At 45.8% G+C, this 21091-nt stretch overlaps 1 protein-coding gene across 6 annotated transcripts in view; it reads right to left on the bottom strand.

Annotated features, from left to right (window-relative positions):
* PWWP3A (PWWP domain containing 3A, DNA repair factor) overlaps positions 1-21091 on the bottom strand; it is a 45976-nt gene that overhangs the window by 1727 nt on the left and 23158 nt on the right. For 2 of the 6 annotated variants that reach the window (XM_034422647.3, XM_034422648.3), the window contains exons 6-13: positions 19547-19669; positions 17083-17153; positions 14410-14489; positions 10967-11027; positions 10349-10424; positions 6517-6567; positions 5200-5651; positions 4409-4497 (exon numbers count right to left, since the gene is read on the bottom strand). In XM_034422647.3, coding sequence (XP_034278538.2) covers positions 4409-4497; positions 5200-5651; positions 6517-6567; positions 10349-10424; positions 10967-11027; positions 14410-14489; positions 17083-17153; positions 19547-19669 — 1003 coding nt within the window. The remainder of the gene's footprint in view (positions 1-4408; positions 4498-5199; positions 5652-6516; positions 6568-10348; positions 10425-10966; positions 11028-14409; positions 14490-17082; positions 17154-19546; positions 19670-21091) is intronic. The other 4 variants (XM_034422650.3, XM_087893670.1, XM_034422649.3 and 1 more) reach the window with 3 other exon arrangements.

The following is a 21091-nucleotide window of genomic DNA, read 5'->3' as shown; positions in this document are numbered from 1 at the left end:
AATGTTACACAACAAGTCCTCAGCTTATGACCACAACTGTGACCAGAATTTCTGCTGCTAATCAGACTGGTTGTTAAATGAGTCGTTCCCAATTTTACAAATCGCTGCAGTTGTTAAGTAAGTCTGGTGGTTGTTATGTGAATCATGTGGTCATTAAGTGAACTCGGCTTCCCCCATTGACTGCTTGTTGGGAAGCTGGCTGGGAAAGTGACAAATGGCAATCACATGACCACAGGATGTTGCAGCCGTTGTAAATACATGCCGGTTGCCAAGTGCTTGAATTTTGATCAAGTTACCATAGAGATGTTACGATGGTCATAAGTGGGAGGACTGGTTGTAAGCCAATTTTTTTCAGGGCCCCTGTAACTTCAAACAGTCACTAATCAAATGGTTGTAAGTTGAGGGCTACCTGTAGTTTTATTGTTGTTCAAAGTATATTTTTTAAATGCCCCAGTATTTTTGTTATGGAGCAGAATTATATCGGGTTTCCCCGAAATTATGACCTACCCCGAAAGTAAGTCCTAGCTTGATTTTTACATGTGTGCCCAATACCAGCCCTGCCCCCAAATTAAGCCCTAATTAAGACCCCGCCTACCCCGGGGTGCAGTGGGTGGGACGAAGCGCACGGGTAAAAATTAAGCTAGGGTGGAGATGGGGGTGGTGCAGCTGCCCTACTTTCCAGGCCTTGCGCACCCCAACATCTACTTCACCTTGCAGGCCCACCTTCTGGAGCTGTTTGCCGCTGCTTATGCCAGTTGCCCCCGGCCTCCACCATCAGAGCCTTCTGGAAATCCTTTTGCAGCTGAAAACAGAGCTCCGGATCGATCTGGAGTTCTGCTATCGGCTACAAAAGGTTTTCCGGAAGGCCTCTGAAGTTGAAACGGAAGCCAGGAGCACCATGCGCATCAATCCGGAGTCCGTTTCTCAGCTGCAGAGGGCTTTCTGGAAGACCTCTGAAGGCGAAACGGAGGCCGGTGGCGACGCGTGAGAGAGGCGGCAAGCGGCTGCAGGAGAAGTGGGCCGGCAGCGGGCTCCTGCTGGGAGGGGCTGTCGATGCCGCGGTGACGAGTTGAGTCAGTAATTAGACCCCCCAAAAGAAGCCCTAGCCGTTTCTTTGGGGGGGGGTCAAAAGAAAATAAGACCGGGTCTTATTTTCAGGGAAACACTGTAGGTAGCCCTCAATTTATGACCACAATTGAACCCAAAATTTCTGCTGCTAAGTGAAACATTTGTTAAATGAGTTTTGCCCCATTTTATGACTCTTCTTTCCACAGTTGTTAAATGAATCACCATAGTTGGTAATTTAGTGACACGGTTGTTAAGTTTAAGTTAACCAACACTGGATTCCCCGTTGATTTTGCTCGTCAGAAGGTCGCCAAAGGGGATCACATGACCCCAGGACACTGCAACCGTCATAAATATGAGTCGGTTGCCAATATCTGAAGTTGGATCAAATGACTATGAGAATGCTGCAATGGTCGTAAGTGTGAAAAACTATCATAAGTCACTTTTTTCAGTGATGTTGTAACTTTGAATGGTCATTAAATGAACTGTTGTAAGTCGAGAACTACCTGTATAGTGCCATAAATAAAGGGTAGCTGTCTTATGACAGTTTATTACATCGGTGCGATACAGCTGGGTATTGTGAAGAATGTTGAAGAGAGAACAGCTACACCCTGAGTAAGGTCCTCAGAACCAACACAAAAGCCGAAATATTCTAGGTAGGATGTCCTGATTTAGGAGTGGAGAAAGGAGAACGATGCACAGTAAAACAGCCTTTCCAAACCTGGCTCGCTCTGACTGGAATGCAACTAGTCCTCGGTTAACGACCATTTGTTCAGCAACTCTCTGAAATTATGAACTCAAACAAACCAGAAGGTTTGCAGCCAATCCTTGCTGCAGTTGACTCTGTGGTCGCAATTGGGGCGCTTAGCAACTGGCTCGCAATTATGACAATCAAACCACCCCACGATCACGGGGACTGCCTTTGGAGACCTTCCTTGCCGGCTTCCCCCAAGCAAAGCCAATGGGGAAACTGATAGGAAGTTGCAAGTGGCAATGACGCACCTACCGTGTTTCCCCAAAAATAAGACATGTCTTATATATATTTTTATGGACCAAAAAACCCTGTTAGGTCTTATTTTGGGGAATGTCTTAATTTTGTGCCCGCCCACCCGCTCCCTCCCACTATCTGCTTGCCTGTGGCTGCAACGGCTTACAGGGCTTGTCAGGACACATGTCCTCTTCACCCGGACGGAGAAATGACAGAATACTGGAAGCTTCGTCAGTTGGAAATGGGACGCTTCATCTCCCACTGGGCAAGAAGTGTTTGGGTGCCTATGGGGCGCTTGGGAACGGAGCAATGTGCTCTGTTCCCAAGTGCCCCATAGGCACCCAAACACCTTTCACCTGGATGGAGAAGTAACGGAATATTGGAAGCTTTGTCTGCTTGCAAATGGGGTGCTTTGAAACAGAACAATCCATTTCAAAGTGCCCCATTTGCAATTAGATGAAACTTTGTCTCTCTCTGGGTGAAAAGTATGTGCCAGATCCAGGCAGAGGCAGAGCTGGGGGTGGGGAGGGGAGGCAGGCGATCCTAACACACCACCTACTCCATCCCACCTTCTCTTGGCTTGCCCATAGCCGTGCCGGGGCAGGTACCCATGCAGGACGTTGAGATCACCTGCCTCCCCCGTGCCCCTGCCTTCGTCTGATGCTGGTGCCACCGCGCAAACTTTCCGCAGGCCTGGCAGCCATGTAGCACATCCGGATTGCCTGTCTCCCGCCCTGCCCCTGCCTCTATACTCTGACTTATCGGCACTGCACCAAAGGGCCGGTGGGCTGAGGCACCTGCCGGATACCGTCAGGCCCCACGTGCTCACCACCTCTTGTGCTGGCCATGCCCATTTCCCCCGGGCTTATTTTTGGGGTAGTGCTTATATTAGGCCCACCCTAAAAAATCAGGCTAGGGCTTATTTTCAGGGTGGGTCTTATTTTTGGGTAAACGCGGTAGCAAACATGCGTGATTCACCTAACAACAGCAACCAGAATTTCCATTGTGCTTTTGAATGGCATTATTTAGCAACAGAATTCCTGATTCAGTTATTGTCATTAACTGAGGACTACAGGTGTTTCTCGACTTACAACCACAATTGAGCCTAAAATTTCTGTTGCTAAGCGAGACATTAATTGAGCCTCGCCCCATTTTACAACCTTTCTTGCCACAGTTGTTAAGTGAATCACTGCAGTTGTGAAGTTAGCAACAAGGTTGTGAAGTGAATCTGGCTGGTGCTCCTGTCATAAATATGAGTCAGTTGCTAAGCGTCTGAATTTTGATCACAGGACTATGAGGCTGCCACAATCCTTTGCTCTCAAAGACCTGCCTTTTCTACCTTGCTGTTGGCTTTTCTAACTTTGTTAAATGGTTGGACCAGTTTTTGCTTTTGAAATCTTAGCAGGAAGGCTGGGTTTGACAGGCATTTTTTTGTGAGTCTGAGATTTGTGAGAGGATGACAATGTTTCATTCCACTTCATATGTGCAAACTGTGCAGAATCTACTGACATGGGTGAGATATAATATATATATATATATATATATATATATATATATATATATATATATATATGTGTGTGTGTGTGTGTGTGTGTGTGTGTGTGTGTGTATATATATATTTGTTTATGTAAGCTTTCACGGGTACGTATGTGTGTATATTTAATATTTCGGGTTTCTTCCCGTGTAATTGTGGATATATCCCTAAAAGGGTAGAAGCAACGTTTCGACAGAATCCCATCTGCCATCATCAGGCTTATGTCAGCAGTCTTTTGCAGTAACTGCCGTTGCATATATATATATATGTCTATGAGAGGCAGTTTGGTGTAGTGGTTAAGGCAGCAGGCTAGAAACCCAGAAGCCATGAGTTCTAATTCTGCCTTAGGCACAAAGGCAGTTGGGGAGCTTTGGACCAATGTCAGGTCTAAGAGCAGGCAATGGCAAACCTGAGAAAAGGAAGGAAGGAAGGAAGGGAAGGGAAGGGAAGGGAAGGGAAGGGAAGGGAAGGGAAGGGAAGGGAAGGGAAGGGAAGGGAGGGAAGGAAGGAAGGAAGGAAGGAAGGAAGGAAGGAAGGAAGGAAGGAAGGAAGGAAGGAAGGAAGGAAAAAGATACATGATGAGGGAGGGAAGGGAAGGAAGGTTCACAAACACAAACAGACAGACATAATTCCAGAATTCCTAGCAGCCATCTTCATACTGCAATCCCAACATGTCTAGAAGTACCAGGTGTGGGATAGCTGGAAAAAAAAATGTCGCCACTGCATAATGCGACAGGCAAACAAGAGACTACGTGAGGTAAAGCAGACTTATTGTGTGAGGTAGGCAGACTTATATATGGGATGGAGGTCTGAGCAGATACCTTTTGCTCACTGGAGGTCCGTTGATGTATTTTTCTTCTGCTGTCTTGTAGTCTATCTGATGCACAACAGAAATTGCATAAATGATGGCCTGGAGAAAAACAAACAGAAAAGGGCACAGCTTAGAGCAGTGCTTCTCAACCTTGGCCATTTTAAGATGTGTGGACTTCAACTCCCAGAATTCCACAGCTCTTGAAGTGGCCAATGCTGAGAAACATTGGTTTAGAGGCCATGTTTACCGACATGTTCAGGAGGAGGAGGAGGAAGGAGGGGGCTGCAATTTAGTGGCAGAAGAAAAAGCTCTCCATTCAAATTCTGGTGTCTCCAAGGATGGCTAGGAAAAACTTCTACCTGAATCCTTGGAGAATTGCAATATGCTAATCTGGTCAGATACAAGCAGAGGGATCGAGTTTTACATGGGGAATGACCAGGGGTGGGATTCAGCCGGTTCGGGATTTTACATCCGGTTTGCCGAACCAGTAGTTGAAAAGACTGGCTGGCCCCGCCCACCCCTCCCCTCCCAGGAGTCTCCATGCGGCCCATTTTGGATGCCAGGTAAGTGCAGGGCCCGTATGGGGGCTCTTGGAGGGCGAAAAACGGGCCTCCCGGAAGTTCCGGAAACGGGCCTGTCCCATCTTGGTGCAGGAGGCCGAGTAGGCCCCGCCCACTATGGCCCCGCCCACCCAGCAACCAGGCAGAGAACCGGTTGCTAAAATTTTTGAATCCTACACCTGGGAATGACTCAGTATAAGTCTCTGCTTACAGTATTTTCCATGTCCCCCACTTCACTTACTTCTGGAAAAAGTACTTCGAGGACAAATTTGGCACTGTCTCTATTTTTAACCGGCAGCGTCTTGGCTCCAACTTCCCGATAAACTTCCTTTAAGTAGTTGAGCACAAGGTCCTGCTGATAATCATCCTCCAGGTAGGTCTCCAGGATCAAATACCGGGGTGTTTTGAGGGATTTCCTCAACCAGCGCGACTGTTTCTGGCTTTTCAGGATGGAGCGGAGGTGCTCGTCAGCTCCTTTGGCGTTTACGATGAATTCCACGATCCGCTTGTTGGCTCTGTCTCGGGCGGCTCGCGTCCGGTCAGGAAGAATTTTCTTCACTTGCTTTGGGGGGGTTATCTCAGCGAGAAGCTCCCCGCTGTCCAACACCTCCATTTGAGGGAAGCTCATCTGGGATAAAGTATGGAAGGATTCTTTTCGGACCGGAGAGCCTTGGGGAAAAAAGAAGCCAGGGTCTTTTGCTGAAAGTTGGAACAGCATCTAAAACAGGAAGTCTCCAAACTTGGCAACTTTAAGACTTGTGGACTTCAACTCCCAGAATTCATGGCTGGCTGGGGAGTTCTGGGAATTGAAGTCTGTAAGTTCTTAAAGTTGCCAAGTTTGGAGATCCCGATTCCAAAAAGTTGCTAATCCCTACTTCTCTCCCTGTCGCACAACCACAGGTGGTCCTTGACTTATAACCAGTCACTTAATGACTGTTGAAAGTTATGACAGACACCCCCACCTCCCAAAATTACATGAGACATTTCAAGTTATGACAGCTGCACACACACACATATACCCTGCAGTTACGTGATTCCATTTTGTGCACTTGGCAACCTGCCCATCTTTATAGCTATTTGCAAGATCCTACGGTCAAGTAACAATAATTTCTGATGCTTTTTTTGCCAGTTTTTGACAAAAGTACACCCATTGGGGAAAATTGATCCCATTAATGATTGTGGCATCCATTTGAAGACTGTAATGTTTTGCTTAATGGCCACCATAAAAAGTGTAAAAAAAAATTGGGTCTGGTCACACAATACCTCGACTTATGACCACAATTCCGGGCTCAATTACTGTTGTTAAGTCGAGGACTATCCATAACAAGAGCATACAGCTAACATTCTCAGGATGGTGAGCATCAGAAGTTTAAAGACTGCCAATACATGGAAGTGCAGAAGGCCTGAGCATTATTAACGATATCAAAACAGTTTTACAAAGAAAGAAATTCCAAGCTGTCCCTTTTTGTCTTTAAGCTGCTTTAATTTTGTTATATAATGTGCACCACCCTTTTTCAAGGAATGGGGCTTCTTAAGATACAAAATGAAGCTTACTCACTCATGTCATCAGCACAGTATTCCAGGAAGGATCCCCCAAAAGAATGGCAACCTAAGAAGACAAGATGATGATGTTATCCATTCAGTCATGTCCACCTTTTGGCAATTATAGGTCAGGTCTCTCCATATCTTACAATCTTGCACTATTTCTTCAAGTTCTTCTTTGCACTGGCCAGAGGTGGGATTCACACAGTGGTGAAATCCAAATTTTTTTACTATCGGTTCTGTGGGCGTGGCTTGGTAGGCGTGGTGTGGCTTGGTGGGCGTGGCTTGGTAGGCATAGCAGGGGAAGGATACTGCAAAATCTCCATTCCCTCCCCACTCCTGGGGGAAGGATGTTGCAAAATCTCCATTCCCTCCCCACTTTGGGACCAGCCAAAGATGGTATTTACCGGTTCTCTGAACTACTCAAAATTTCCGCTACCGGTTCTCCAGAACCTGTCAGAACCTGCTGGATTTCACCCCTGGATTCACACCATAATTCGCCCAGCACTGAAAATGTGAGAGAGTGCGGCGTCTGCACATGCGCCCAGCCTCAAAAATGTGCCTAAATAGGACAGCATAGAGCGGGGGAGCGCCCAACTGTGATTTCCACTACCGGTTCGCCCGAACGAGTCCGAACTGGCTGAATACCACCTCTGGCACTGGTTGGTGTCAACTTTGATGGTATCCAACCACCATGTTCTTTGATGGCCTGGTTTCCTTTTACTGCTAAACTCTTCCAAACGTAATTGCTTTCTCCTGTGAAATTCCCCCGCATGGCATGGCCGAAATAAACCGTGATTTTTTTTTTCTCCTTCCAGTGAAAAAAAGAGGACAAGAAAAATGCTCAATTTGGGGATGGATGACTGTGTGCAGATGCAGTCCTGGTAGGCCTTGGAAGAGGCCCCCAACATTCTAAAACTGATGATCAAACTACTGGTATAATCTTATTTACTACCCAAAGAGAAAATGATTGACTGCAAGGCTGAACAATATTACTTAAATTCAATGTTAATGTAAATCAAATAAGGCTTATCATTTTATTATTAGACTAGCTGGATACCCGTGCTTCACTACGAAATGTGATGGGGCTTCATAAATGGACATTTAAAGCTTGAAAATTAATGAGTAGTTACAATCGGCCTCTCCTCTCCCCTTCTCTCCCTCAGCCTTGCCCCACAGAAGCCTCTCCTCTCCATCCCCTTCTCTCCCTCAGCCTTGCCCCACAAAAGTCTCCCCTATCCTATCCCCCTTCTCTCCCTCAGCCTTGCCCCTCAGAAGCCTCTCTTCTCCATCCCCTTCTCTCCCTCAGCCTTGCCCCACAAGTCTCCCCTATCCTATCCCCCTTCTCTCCCTCAGCCTTGCCCCACAGAAGCCTCTCCTCTCCTATCCCCTTCTCTCCCTCAGCCTTGCCCCACAAGTCTCCCCTATCCTATCCCCCTTCTCTCCCTCAGCCTTGCCCCACAGAAGCCTCTCCTCTCCTATCCCCTTCTCTCCCTCAGCCTTGCCCCACAGAAGCCTCTCCTATCCTATCCTCTCCCTCAGCCTTGCCCTACAGAAGCTTATCCCGCTTGCTGATATGAAAGTAAAACTGAAACTCCTCTCCTCTGCTTGTGTTTTGCATTTGGAACAGATTTTTTGTCAGGTGGGAAGGGGGAGTAGAACTCCTTAGCATCAGAGCATGTTAATAATAATACAGGAAATACTAATGCTCTGATGGTCATTTCGAAAAATCCTTTCTTAGTGAGCACCTAGAAGCCAAGAGGGACATATGTGGCAAATTTCAAATTTGTATGCTTTACGGTTCTGGAGATTTTGTGATGATGCGTGAGTGGTATTTTACTTTTATATATATAGATTTATATCCTACCGTGTTTCCCCGAAAATAAGACAGGGTCTTATTTTCTTTTGGCCCCCCCCCCCCAAATATGGCCTTGGCCTTATTATCGGGAGGTGTTATCCCTAAACCTCGGCAGGCCAGATTTGATAAGCCAGACTTGGGAGAAGGAGAGAGAGAGGAGGCCTGCAAGAGAGCCCATTTCTCACATTCTTCTTCTCCTGGGTGGCGGCAGCTCGTTCAGGTCCCCGAATCTGGCCTGCCGATCTTGGCCACCGAGGGGGAGTGGCAGGTGGGGAGTAACTGGGTGGCGGAGAAGCGAGACACATGAAGCGAGACATCTCCTCCTCTTCCTCCTTCCCTTCTCCAGCTTCTGCTCATTGCGGATCGTCCGTCTAAGTCGGACCGGTCCCTGGTGCTCAAAAGGTTGGAGGTCACTGTAGGATACAGATAGTCCTTGACTTATGACCAAGTTGCTTAGTGACTGTTCCAAATTCAGATGGAACTACCTGTCAGCCGCCAGCCCCTCCAGCAGCCAAATCAGATGAGGAGGCATGGGAGTCAGGGTCAGCATCAAGGTAACCTGAAAGCTCCGAGGGGGCAGAGAGACAGAGCCTGGGCCATCCGTCAACCCTCAGATGGGGAGTCAACAGCCCCCAGATCTGGAGGTGACTGATGAGGAAGAGGAGGAACAGCTGGCTCCAGTGCCTGACGCGTGGATGCACAGAAGGCAGAGGAGAGGAGAGCAGTGGAAATCTATGGGCCGGTCCTTGGGACGCAAGAGCCCACCGCTGCTGGCGAAGCCCCACCCTAGCTCTGGGGATAAAAGGCAGGGGACGGAGATGAATAGATGTGACAGACAACTATTTATCTTCCGGCCGGCCGGCCTTGTTTGCCTGCGTTGAGAGAGTAACTTTTTGCCAGGGCTGCCGGTGCTCCTAATTTAAGGAATCTTCACTTTAGAGGGTTTGTCGTGTTTGGGGAGCTGGGTCAGGTTATTTATGGCCCAGATTCAAAATTCCGATGGCATCCTCCCACTGCAGCCATGTAACCACACTTTGGGCATTTGGCAACCAGACATGTTTGCAGCATCCTGCAATCATGTGACTGCATTTTATGAACTGGCTTTTAATTCCAGTTTTTGGCCAAACCATGCCTATAGCGACCCATCGGTTTGCTTAATGACCGCTACAAAAACGCTCGTGAAATTGTGTTGGTCGCGTTTTATGACTTCGATGGGCAGCCTCTATAACAGTGTTTCTCAACCTTGGTAGCTTGAAGATGGGTGGACATCAACTCTCAGAATCTCCCAGCCAGCAGCGCTGGCTGGGGGATTCTGGGAGTTGAAGTCCACCCATCTTCAAGCTTGAGAAACACTGCTCTATTATGATCATAAATTGACAACAATCTGCAGGTCTGCAAAGAAGAGTTAAAAGGAGACGATGCAGTTATAGCAGAAGAAACGTGCGAGTACAATTCAGCCCAAACTTTCCACTGCTAAGCAAGGCAGTGGTTTAAATGAGCTTTGCCCCATTTTACGACCTTTTGTGCCACAGTTGTTAAACAAATCACTGCAAACATGAGGTGAATCATGCGGCTGTTAATGAATCCAGCTTCCCCCGTTGACTTTGGTTGTTGAAAGCCAGCTGGGAGGGTTACAAACAGTGATCATGTGACTCTGGGAGACGGCAGCTGTCATCAATACACGTCAAGTTGCCAAGCTGCTGGAAATTTTGATCACGTGACCATGCGGATGCTACAATGATCGTAAATGTGAAAACCGGTCATGTCCGGTTTTTTTTTTCAGTGCTGTTGTTAACTTTGAACGGTCACTAAACAAACTGTTGTAAGTCGAGGACCAGCAGTAAAGCTAATTGGAACAGCGCAGCAGAATCTCCAGCTGCAAAATGCAGGAAAAAAGTTGAGACCAAGCCGCAAAAAGATCCCCCCCTTCCCCCGCACTCATAAATTTAGGATGGGAATCAAGAGAGCTCCTTGGGCCTTTCCATCTTACCTACTCTAATTCTGTAATCTGCAATCAAGCTGATGCACCAGTTGAGCTCGTGGCTATAGTTCTCCCTGGCTTTCTCCTACGAAGAAAAATAAGTCAGGCAAACAGGCACCGCTTACAGGACAGGGCCGGGGTGTCAAACTTAATGCCCAGGGGCCGGATCCGGCCTGTGGGGGTGCTTAGATCTGACCAATGGGGTTGCCTTGGAAACAGCGAAGGACCAGCCCGCAGTGCCTCTGCCAGTGAAAACGGAGCTCGGGAGGGCCTTTTCACTGGCAGAGGGCTGCAGGAGGCCGTCACAACCAAAAATGGAACTCGGATGGGGGCACGCGGGGCTCCCCGAGCTCCGTTTTTGCTGGCAGAGTGCTAGCAAAACAAACTACTAGCACAAGTGGATCCCGCCCCCCAACTCCTCCCGGGCCACCATAGTTGCCCTCAACATAAGTGACATCAAGCTGGCCACGCCCACCATGGCCACGCCCACATATACAACCCCCCCCCCCCAAGGTCAAACACAACCCTGATGCAGCCCTCAATGAAATCAAGTTTAACACCTCCGGAATAGGGCCATGCAAGCTTCCCAGAGCACAAGCGGCATTTGTTCCTGGAGGCTTTACTCACTATCAGCGTCTGTTTCTCTTTGCAGTCAAAGTGTTTTAGGTTTCTGAGGGAAGTAGAGAACCTGCATCAAGAAGAGAGAGAAGACAACATCATAGCCCTCCCTCCCAGAGGAACAATTTTTTTCAGCCCCCTCCAATATCCAGACCGGTGTTTCTCAACCTTGACCATCTTAAGAAGTGTAGACAGCAATTCCCAGAATGCTGGCTGGGGAATTCCGGGAGTTGAAGTCCACACCTCTTAAGATGGTCACGGTTGAGAGATACTGGCTTAGAATATGAACAGCCTTCCAATTGGGAAATTCTGGAATTTGTAAGCTCAGTTCCTCCTCTTTTGGTACTAGAATTTGGTGTGTGTGTGTGTGTGTGAAAAATGCCTGAGTGGCGTAGGAGGCTAATGCCTCCTACTAAGGCAGCATTTAACATCCAGCTGCCTGCAATTACTGCGAGTTCAATTCTCACCAGGCTCAAGGTCGACTCAGCCTTCCATCCTTTCTAAGGTGGGTAAAATGAGGACCCGGTTTGTGGGGGCAATAAGCTGACTTTGTATAAAATATACAAAAAGTATGAAGGCTATTGCTTAACACATTGTAAGCCGCCCTGAGTCTCCGGAGAAGGGCGGCATATAAAAATAAATTAAAAAAATAAATAAAAAATAAAAAACCCAATAAAAATTAATGCCTTATGTTAGCTATTTGTTATGTTTTAAATAACTTTTAAGGTCATTTCAGCACTAGGGACTTATAGCATCCTCATAGCATCAATCAGGTGTTGCTGAAGTTATATTAAGCCTATCTGCATCACCAACATTTTGACACAATGAGGGTTGGTGGTGTTACTGCAACCGTAAAATGAAATAAAGCTAGTACTTCTGGGTGTGCTTTTTGTCTGGACTACCTTGCGAGGTTCACATCTACGATTAAACTGAAGATGGCAATGCACACCTGCACTCTAACATGCCAAGCGGTCCTCCGAGAGATATTACCAGATGCCTAACCTAGGTAGGTACGTAGGTACCCTGTTTCCCCCAAAATAAGACATCCCCTGATAAGAAGCCCAATTGGGCTTTTGAGCGCATGGCAATAAGGCCAAGCACTTATTTCAGGGTTCAAAAGAATATAAGGGTCTTATTTTGGGGGAAACACGGTAGGTAGATACATATGGATGGAGAGATAGGTAGGTACAGAGAAAGGGGGGAGGGAGGGAGACACAGAGAGAGAGAGAGAGAGAGATGGATAGAGATAGATATGGATAGGTGGATATGGAAAGATAGATAATGGATGGATAGATAATGGATAGAAATGAATGGATATAGATAGATATGGATGGATAGATATGAATAGATAGAAACAGCCAGCCAGCCAGATAAAATGGTAGACAATGGATAGATATGAAAGGTTAGAGAGAAATGGATATATATAAGTGGATAAATAGATAGATATGAATGGATAGATATAAATCAGTGGTGGGTTGGCAGTTCAGCGGTTCGAATCCCTAGTGCCGCGTAACGGGGTGAGCTCCCATTACTTGTCCCAGCTTCTGCCAACCTAGCAGTTCGAAAGTAGGTAAAAAATGCAAGTAGAAAAATAGGGACCACCTTTGGTAGGAAGGTAACAGCGTTCCGTGCGCCTTTGGCGTTTAGTCATGCCGGCCACATGACCACGGAGACGTCTTCGGACAGCGCTGGCTCTTCGGCTTTGAAACAGAGATGAGCAGCACCCCCTAGAGTTGGGAGCGACTAGCACGTATGTGCGAGGGGAACCTTTACCTTTACTTTACACAGAAGCCTAGAGTTGGTCAAGAAAACTCATTGCAAGTCAGAAATTTTCCCAGGCTCAATCCTGGATTTACTTCCAGGAAGACTAACCTGACTCTGGAACATTCAGTTTGGGAGAAATGCGGAATGTTCCAGAATGTGAATGAGTCTGGTTCTCACATGGCTGCTGCAAATTATGTCTCCCAATCCATTTCTACACAGGCAAAATGGGCAGATGAGCCCTTTTTAAGCTCATATATGGGGGAGAGACCATTTTCTGCAGAAGGAGGAGGCAGCCTTGTTTTGGACAAGGAAATACAGGTAGTTCTCCACTTACAAATATTCATTTAGTGACAATTTGAAGTTACAACAGCACTTAAAAATGTGATTTAAGACTGATTTTCACACTTACAACCATTGCAGCATCTCCATGGTCACGTGATCAAAATTCGGATGCCTGGCAACTGGCATGTTTTTATGACCTTGTTCTGGGGATCATGTGATTTGCCTTTGGTGACCTGCCGACGAGCAAAGTCAATGGGGAAGCCTGATTCACAGTAACAACCCGGTTACTAACCGAACCACTGTAGTGATTCGCTGAACGACTATGGCAAGAAAGGTTGTAAAATGGGGCAAAACTCACTTAACTTACTGCCTTGCTTAGCAATGGGAAATTTGGGGGCTCAATTGTGGCCATATGTCAAGGACTACCTGTAACTCAGCCATCAGTAGGAGGTGCCAGAAAAGGGCTGCTCAACAAATGCTGCACATTAGCAACAAAAACCAGAACACCAAATACAAGCTGGGCGGATACGACCTTGTAGACGATCGTCACTCAGTCAAACACCTAGGAGTACTCATCTCAAATGATCTAAGCGCCAGAGCTCACCGTAACAGCATTGCCAAAAAGGCATTAAGAGTAGTAAACCTAATTTTGCGAAGCTTCTTCTCTGGGAACATTGTACTGCAAACCAGGGCATACAAAACCTTTGCTAGACCAATTCTTGAATACAGCTCATCTGCCTGGAATCTGCACTGTATAATGGACATTAATACAATTGAGCGAGTCCAGAGGTATTTCACGAGAAGAGTACTCCACTCCTCTGCTCACAATAGAATACCTTATGCCACCAGGCTTGAAATTTTGGACCTGGACAACCTAAAACTACGCCACCTATGGCCTGACCTAAGCTTAGTACACAAAATTGTCTGGTACAATGTCCTACCTGTCAATGACTACTTCAGCTTCAACCACAATAAAACAGGGGCAAACAATAGATACAAACTCAAAGTAAACCGCTCCAAACTCAATTGCAGAAAATACGACTTCAGCAACAGAGTGGTCAATGCCTAGAATGTACTACCTGACTCTGTTGTTACATCCTCAAACCCTCAAAACTTAAAACTGTCTACTGTGGACCTCACCTCATTCCTAAGAGGTCTGTAAGGGGGCGTGCATAAGCGCACCAGCGTGCCTTCCGTCCCTGTCCTACTGTTCCCATTTATTTGTACTCATTTCTTATGTATATACTTATACCTGTTTATATTAATATGTTTATATGTTATGTTCATACTTATACTTGTTTTCTCATACATGCTTGACAGACTAAATAAAATAATAATAATAAAAAAAAAAAAGAGAAGGAAGGGAGAGGAGCTCTACACCAGGGAATTAAAATAGCTTTATTTACCCCTTAGTTTTCGTGGCATCCATGCATTTCTCTATAAGGACGACATTGGCTTTCTTAGCTTTCCGATTTATCTTTTTCACCTGCCAGGAGACAAGCAGAACAGATCAACAGCTGGGAGGGTCACAGGTTTGCAATCAATGTATCTATTCAAAGGGACAATTACACAGACTGGTTGGTCCTGCTCCATCTCTGCAGCTGGCCCTTTGCAGCACATTATGAGCTAATCGGGAGGGCAGCACATTATGAGCTGGATCAGGGGTGGGCAACTATGGCCCCTTTATTACCTATGCACTTCAACTCCCAGAATTCCTGAGCCAGCATGAAATTCTGGGGGTTTGAAGTCCACAGGTGGCAAAGGGGCCATCGCTACCTACCCCTGAGCTAGATCATCCCATGTGAGCACAATTAATTAAAAGGAGACCAACACTTTAACTGCTGTCACTTTGATTTTTTTTTTTTTTTAATCACAACTTTCTACCCCAAAGGTGCTCCAGGGCAGTTTTCTCAACTTAAATCAACTTTTAAGAGGTGTGGATTTCAACTCCCAAGAATTCCTCATCTAGCATGAATTCTGGGAGTTGAGTTGTCCACTCATTTGGACATCAACTGGGGAATTCTAGCCAATTCCCTGCTCTGTGGACATTTGTATCATTAGGTCCCCAATGTTACTTCCAGGAAAAGGAAGATGCGATAAAATTGTGGCTATTTTGTGGTTGCTAGGAGTTGAAAATGACTCGAAGGCACATAAGCAATCAATCAATTATAGGTTGACCGCAGCATTGAAAAGGGAGGGGTCATTGATGGGCTCTCTGAGCTGTTTTCCTGCAGACATTTCATTACCCAAACCAGGTAACATCATCAGTGCTACTAAGGAATGGGATATGCTCTCAATTTATCCTTTAGCCTTATTAGCACTCATGATGTTACCTAGTTTGGGTAATGAAATGTGAATACTCATTTCATTACCCAAATAATGAATAATGAAATAATAATGAAATACACATTTCAAGTATTTTAGCAGAGAGATTTCTATCAAAACAGGATACACTCCCAGATATCCTTGGGAGTAAGGTATGTACATATATACATACCAGGGGTGGGTTCTAAATTTTTTTACTACCGGTTCTGTGGGTGTGGCTTATTTTGTGGGCGTGCTTTGATGGTCATGTGACAATCTTTAGGATTTAGCAGAGGTACTGGTCTACCAGGCTTTTAACTGCTTGCAGAGCTGTACTGGTCTACTCATTTGTTTTTGGAGGCACCGGTCTACCACCACACTGCCTTTTAACACTGATCAGCTGTAGGGCGGCCCTTTGAAGCCCCGCAGCAAGAGTTTAAACAGTTTTTTTCCTTCTAGCCGATCAGCTGGGACTCGGGAGGCAGCAAATAGATTGGGTGGGGGGCAAATAAAAGGTAAGAATAACGCGGGGCGGGCGGGAGGGCCTAGTTCCCAAACAAAGAGAACCGGTTTGGTGACTTCATATCATCACCGCTATCGGCTCGACCAAACCGGGCTGAACCGGGAGGAACCCACCACTGGTACATACATCTTATGTATTAAAATTAATTATTTAATTGAGAACTTTAATATGGAATTAAAATATCTGGATAGTCCCTCCAAGATTTGAGCCAGGAAGTTAAACCAGCCCAGTTGGCATCTTTTGTCTTGACTATCCATGGAGATTCTTGAATGAGAAGGGAAACATCTTCAAAGAAAAAACAAAGACCAGTTGCCTTTTGAAAAAGCGCCTTTGGGACTTCGTCTTGACCTCTTTTTTTTTGCTGATTAAAATGGAACGATTTTTAGATTCCGGGTGTAATGGTTGTACAGTTATTATTTTGGATGTTTACTTTGTAAATTCAAGGGGTCATGTTGCTACTTTGTGCAGTTCCTAGAGCCGCGATGGCGAACCTATGGCACGTGTGCCACAGGTGGCACGCAGAGCCATATTAGTGGGCACACCAGCTCAGCTCTGGGGTGCAAGCGCGCCAGCCAGCTGATTTTCAGGCCTTCTGGGCCCACCAGAAGTAGGGGAACAGGCTGTTTCCTGCCTCTGGAGGGTCTGGGCGGGGTGGGGAAGGCCTGTTTTTTTTTCTTGCCTGGCTCCAGATCCTCTCTATTTATCTGGGAAGGGCGAAAACAGCCTTTCCCACTCCCTTGGAGGCCCTACGGAGGCTGAAAGGGCCCATTTCCCGACTCCCGGTGGGACAGGAAGTGACGTTTTTTTCTGTCCCCAGCCTCCAGAGACTCCTAGAGAGGCTCCTACAGACTCCTAGAGAGGCTCCTACAGACTCTAGAGAGGTTCTGGAGGCTGGGGACAGCAGAAAACATCACTTCCTGTCCCACCAAAAGTTGGGAAATGGGCCCTTTCAGCCTCCGTAGGGCCTCCAAGGGAGTGGGAAAGGCTGTTTTCGACCTTCCCAGATCCATAGAAAGGATCTGGAATCAGATAAGAAAGAAAAACGGGCCTACCAGGCCATCATGTGCCAGGAGCGGGGGTGGGTGGGGTTGCGTGCGCATGCGCGTGGGCACCTGCATGCACGACCCTCCCCCCCCCACCCTCTCCTGGCACGCAATGGCAAAAAGGTTAGCCATCACTGTCCTAGAGTCACGGCTTCCAGATGGGACAACTATATAAACTGCTTCAATAAGTAAATGATTAATATTCTTACCACAGCTGGCCAGTAGGGATATCTTGGGAGCTTGCACCAAACCATCATCCCGGCTTCAAAACAACAAGGCTCTACGATACACAGAGTTTGGAGAAAGGATTAAAACTGGAATGATACTTTTGCAAGGAATTCCTAGTGAAACGTCTACTGTACTGTTGTGCGGCCTCACATCAGAGAATTGTATAGAGAGCTTGCCACCTTCCCTGGTTTCCTCAATGTGTCTTCCAGCTTTATTGTTATTATTTTAGGGCACTGTTTCCTAACCTAAGTAACTTCTGGATGTATGGACTTCATTTCCCAGAATTCTCATTGGTTGCCATGCTGGCTGTGGAATTCTGGGATCCGAAGTCCAGCATCTGGAAATTGCCAAGAACAAGAACACTGTATTAGGGGAAGGTGCCAATGCTAGATCACCCTTTCTCAATCTTTTGTCCTGGAGGAACACGTGAAATAATGTTCAGTTTTTCCAGGAACTCTTGCATAAGCATTATTAGAAATATAGCTACCCTGTTTTCCCCAAAATAAGACATCCCCTGATAATAAGCCCAATCGGGCTTTTGAGCGCAAGGTAATAAGGCCAAGTGCTTATTTCAGGGTTCAAAAAAATATAAAACAGGATCTTATTTTTGGGAAACATGGGTAGTGGTTGTATGCACTGCCAATTTTTTTTAAAAAAAATTTAAAAAAATTCCTAATGACTTTTAGCAATCTTTCATGGAAATGCAAAGCTTCATGAAACTCCATTTGGAAAGGCTGTGCTACAGCAACAAGGCAATGCCTCTGAATGAAATACAAATATAAATTTCAATATAGGTAGTCCTCATTTAGCAACTGCTTCCTTTAGTGACCGTTCACAGTTACGATGATGATGGAAAAATAAGTTTGTGTCCCACCCTCGCATGGACGGCCTTCACAAGTCTTAACACAAAGGAAAACTGCAGTAAAATCATAAGCATAGCCATGCTTGCAGTTAATGACCGAGTTGCCGGTCCAACTGTGGTCACTAAGCAAGGACTACCTATATGCATGCTGGGAAATCCACAAAACGGCTGAAAGGGATGTGGGATTGAAAAGAGGTGAACTACACGGAGAGCCAAACATCTGTATGAAGATTTCAGAAAGATGGGGCTTCCAGGAATTGTGTTCATCTCATGCATTCGCCGAAACCGAATAGGGGAAAAAGTGTGTGCACATCATGTACACGTAATGCCTTATTGTGGCTTTCCATTTTTAAAATAAATTTGGTCCTTTTGAAACCTGGCAACTGTCTGGACAAGTCCGTGCGTCACCATGGCCAACTCGCCGCAGCCAACTCAACATGGCCAACTTGCCACGGCCAACCCTACACCTGCCTAAGCAGGGGGTTGGACTAGAAGACCTCCAAGGTCCCTTCCAACTCTGTTATTCTATTCTATTCTATTCTATTCTATTCTATTCTATTCTATTCTATTCTATTCTATTCTATTCTATTCTATTCTATTCTATTCCTATTCTCTACTGTATTTTTCGGAGTATAAGATGCACCTTTTTCTCCCAAAAAAGAGGGTGAAAATCTGGGTGCGTCTTATACTCCGAATGTAGCCCTGCCCAGCTTCTCAAACAGAGGTTTCAGAGGCTGAAAAAAGCATCAGAAACGAAGCTTCAGAAAAGAAGGCCCCAAACAGAGCTTCAGAGGCTTTTTTTCTGAAGCTGTTTCGGAGGCTTTCAGAGGCAGAAAATAAAGTTTTTTCTGAAACGGAGTTTCAGAGGCAGGAAAAAAAGCAAAAAAAAAAAAAAAAGCCAACGCACAGAGCTCACAACCAAGGAACCTGTTGCTAAAATTCACCTCTGGGAACAGCTGATTGGGGGTATTCCAGGAGGCCGATCCACCTGCCAATCAGCTTTTTTTCTTATTTTCCTCCCCAAAAACTAAGGTGCGTCTTATACTCCGAAAAATACCACAGGACAAGTGACATTAATACTGAAGAAATGGTGGAATAGAACCATTAAAGAAAGGATGCCAAAGGAGGGATGAAATAAAATGTGAATGACAAAAATTAAAATCATTCTTTTTTTAATTACTTGAAATAATTAAACTGAATTGTTGAATTGTCCCACAGCAAGTTGTCCTGGGCAAACTGTCCCGCAACAAGCTAGCTGCGGCAAATTGGCTGTGGTGAGTTGTCCCATTTTATCCACAGGCAGCTTAAACGAGACATAAGGGCAACCGTATCCCAGTGATCAAAGTGACACACACATACCCTTTTACTTAGGTTTCAACATCTTTGTGGTTGAAGTGAGCAGAAGAGTCGGGGCCTTCTCGGAGTGGCCCCAAGCCTTGGTCAACCATCCCCCCTATCCAAGACATTATAATTCCTTCCATGTACTAGAAGGTTTGGTTATATTGCTTATTTTTAAGGGAAACTACGTGGATTCGGACGTACAATATTTTGAAGAAAGCCGCAGGGGGAAAAATAGTAACTACCTTTATGCAAGAAAATGCTGGGTAATTCCTCCTCCTCTTCCTCTTCTTCATCCTTTGACTCTGGGCTTGGACTCACTTTCCTTACGGGACTCAGCTGCAGTGAAAGATCAGATGCCTGATCTGCTAATGAAGGAATACCGCGCCGATTTCAGTTTTACACATACAGCATTGGAATTCGCACTGACAAATCTCAAAAGATGGGCCAGGAGATACTGCAGGCAGTCCTCGACTTATGACTGTGATGGAGCCCGGAATTTATGGTCTAAGTCATTGCTGGTTGTTAAGCGGATCGCCATGTGATCACCCTGCCCAATTTTTTTTTTTTTTACCTTTTTTTAATTGGCAATCGTTAAGCGAATCCAGTTTCTGGGGGGGGGGAACCCATCGTAAATCACATTTCCGTGACCCTGAGGCTCTGCAAATGGCTGTAAATTCACGTAGGTTGCTAAGTACTCAACAGAGGATCATGTGACTAGACCAGTGTTTCTCAACCTTGGAAGCTTGAAGATGGGTGGACTTCAACTCCCAGAATCCCCCAGCCAGCGCTGCTGGCTGGGGGATTCTGGGAGCTGAAGTCCACCCATCTTCAAGCTACCAAAGTTGAGAAACACTGCTCTAGACCCAAGGGAAAGGGGGCCATTGGGATGACAATCCAGGTTGTGAGTAACCCTGGAGAGATCCATCGTAACTTCAAACAGTTGCAAAGCAACGGGTCGTAAATCGAGGACGTTATCTGTAACTCAGGTTTTACCTTTTAAACCAGACATTTCATATATTGTCTGGGTTTTGCTCTGGTTGCTCCCACAATATACAGGGAGAGTCTTGGGCAAAGAAAATTGTTCTTCATTGGTTTGAGACAAGCCAGCACAAATATCCCAGGCAAAAAGGATTTGGGGGGGGGAGGGAGGATAATGCTCCCCATCTGTGCCTCCCCCAATAGAGGTAATTCCTTGACTTATGGCCCCAAGTGAGCCCAAAATTTACATTGCTAAGCAAGACAACTACCGTATTCTTCGGACTATAAGGTGCACGTAAATTTAGAAGAGGAAAACAACAAAAAAAGTTTTTGGCCTCTTTGTGCCCCATTTTTGGCCCTCTTCCAGCCTTTTTTCGGCCCATTTTTGAGGCTCTTTTCAGCCCATTTTTTCCAAAAAAAGCCTTGAAAACAGGCCATAAAAAAAGCTTCAAAAATGGGCCAAAAAAGTCTCAAAAACAGGCTGAAAAAAGGCCTGAAAAAGGCCGAAAAAAGGCCTGAAAACAGGGTGTGCGGAGGCCAAATAACCGCTGGCAGGTGGCCGGGGCTTCGGCAATATTCAGTCTATAAGACACACAGACATTTTCACCCCATTTTGGGAGACGAAAAAGTGCAACTTATAGTCTGAAAAATACGGTAAGTCAGTTTTGCCCCATTTTACAATCTTTCTTGCCACAGTTGTTTGTTTGTTTGTTTGTTTATTATTTATTTATTTAATTTATTTATTAAATTTTTATACCGCCCTTCTCCTGAAGGACTCAGGGTGGTGTACACCCAAGATAAAAAACCAA

The sequence above is a fragment of the Pantherophis guttatus genome, chromosome 1 (genome assembly GCF_059756535.1).
Source record: "Pantherophis guttatus breed Tessera chromosome 1, ASM5975653v1, whole genome shotgun sequence".
Taxonomy (NCBI): Eukaryota; Metazoa; Chordata; class Lepidosauria; order Squamata; family Colubridae; genus Pantherophis; species Pantherophis guttatus.
This window is presented reverse-complemented; position numbering and strand designations above follow the sequence as displayed.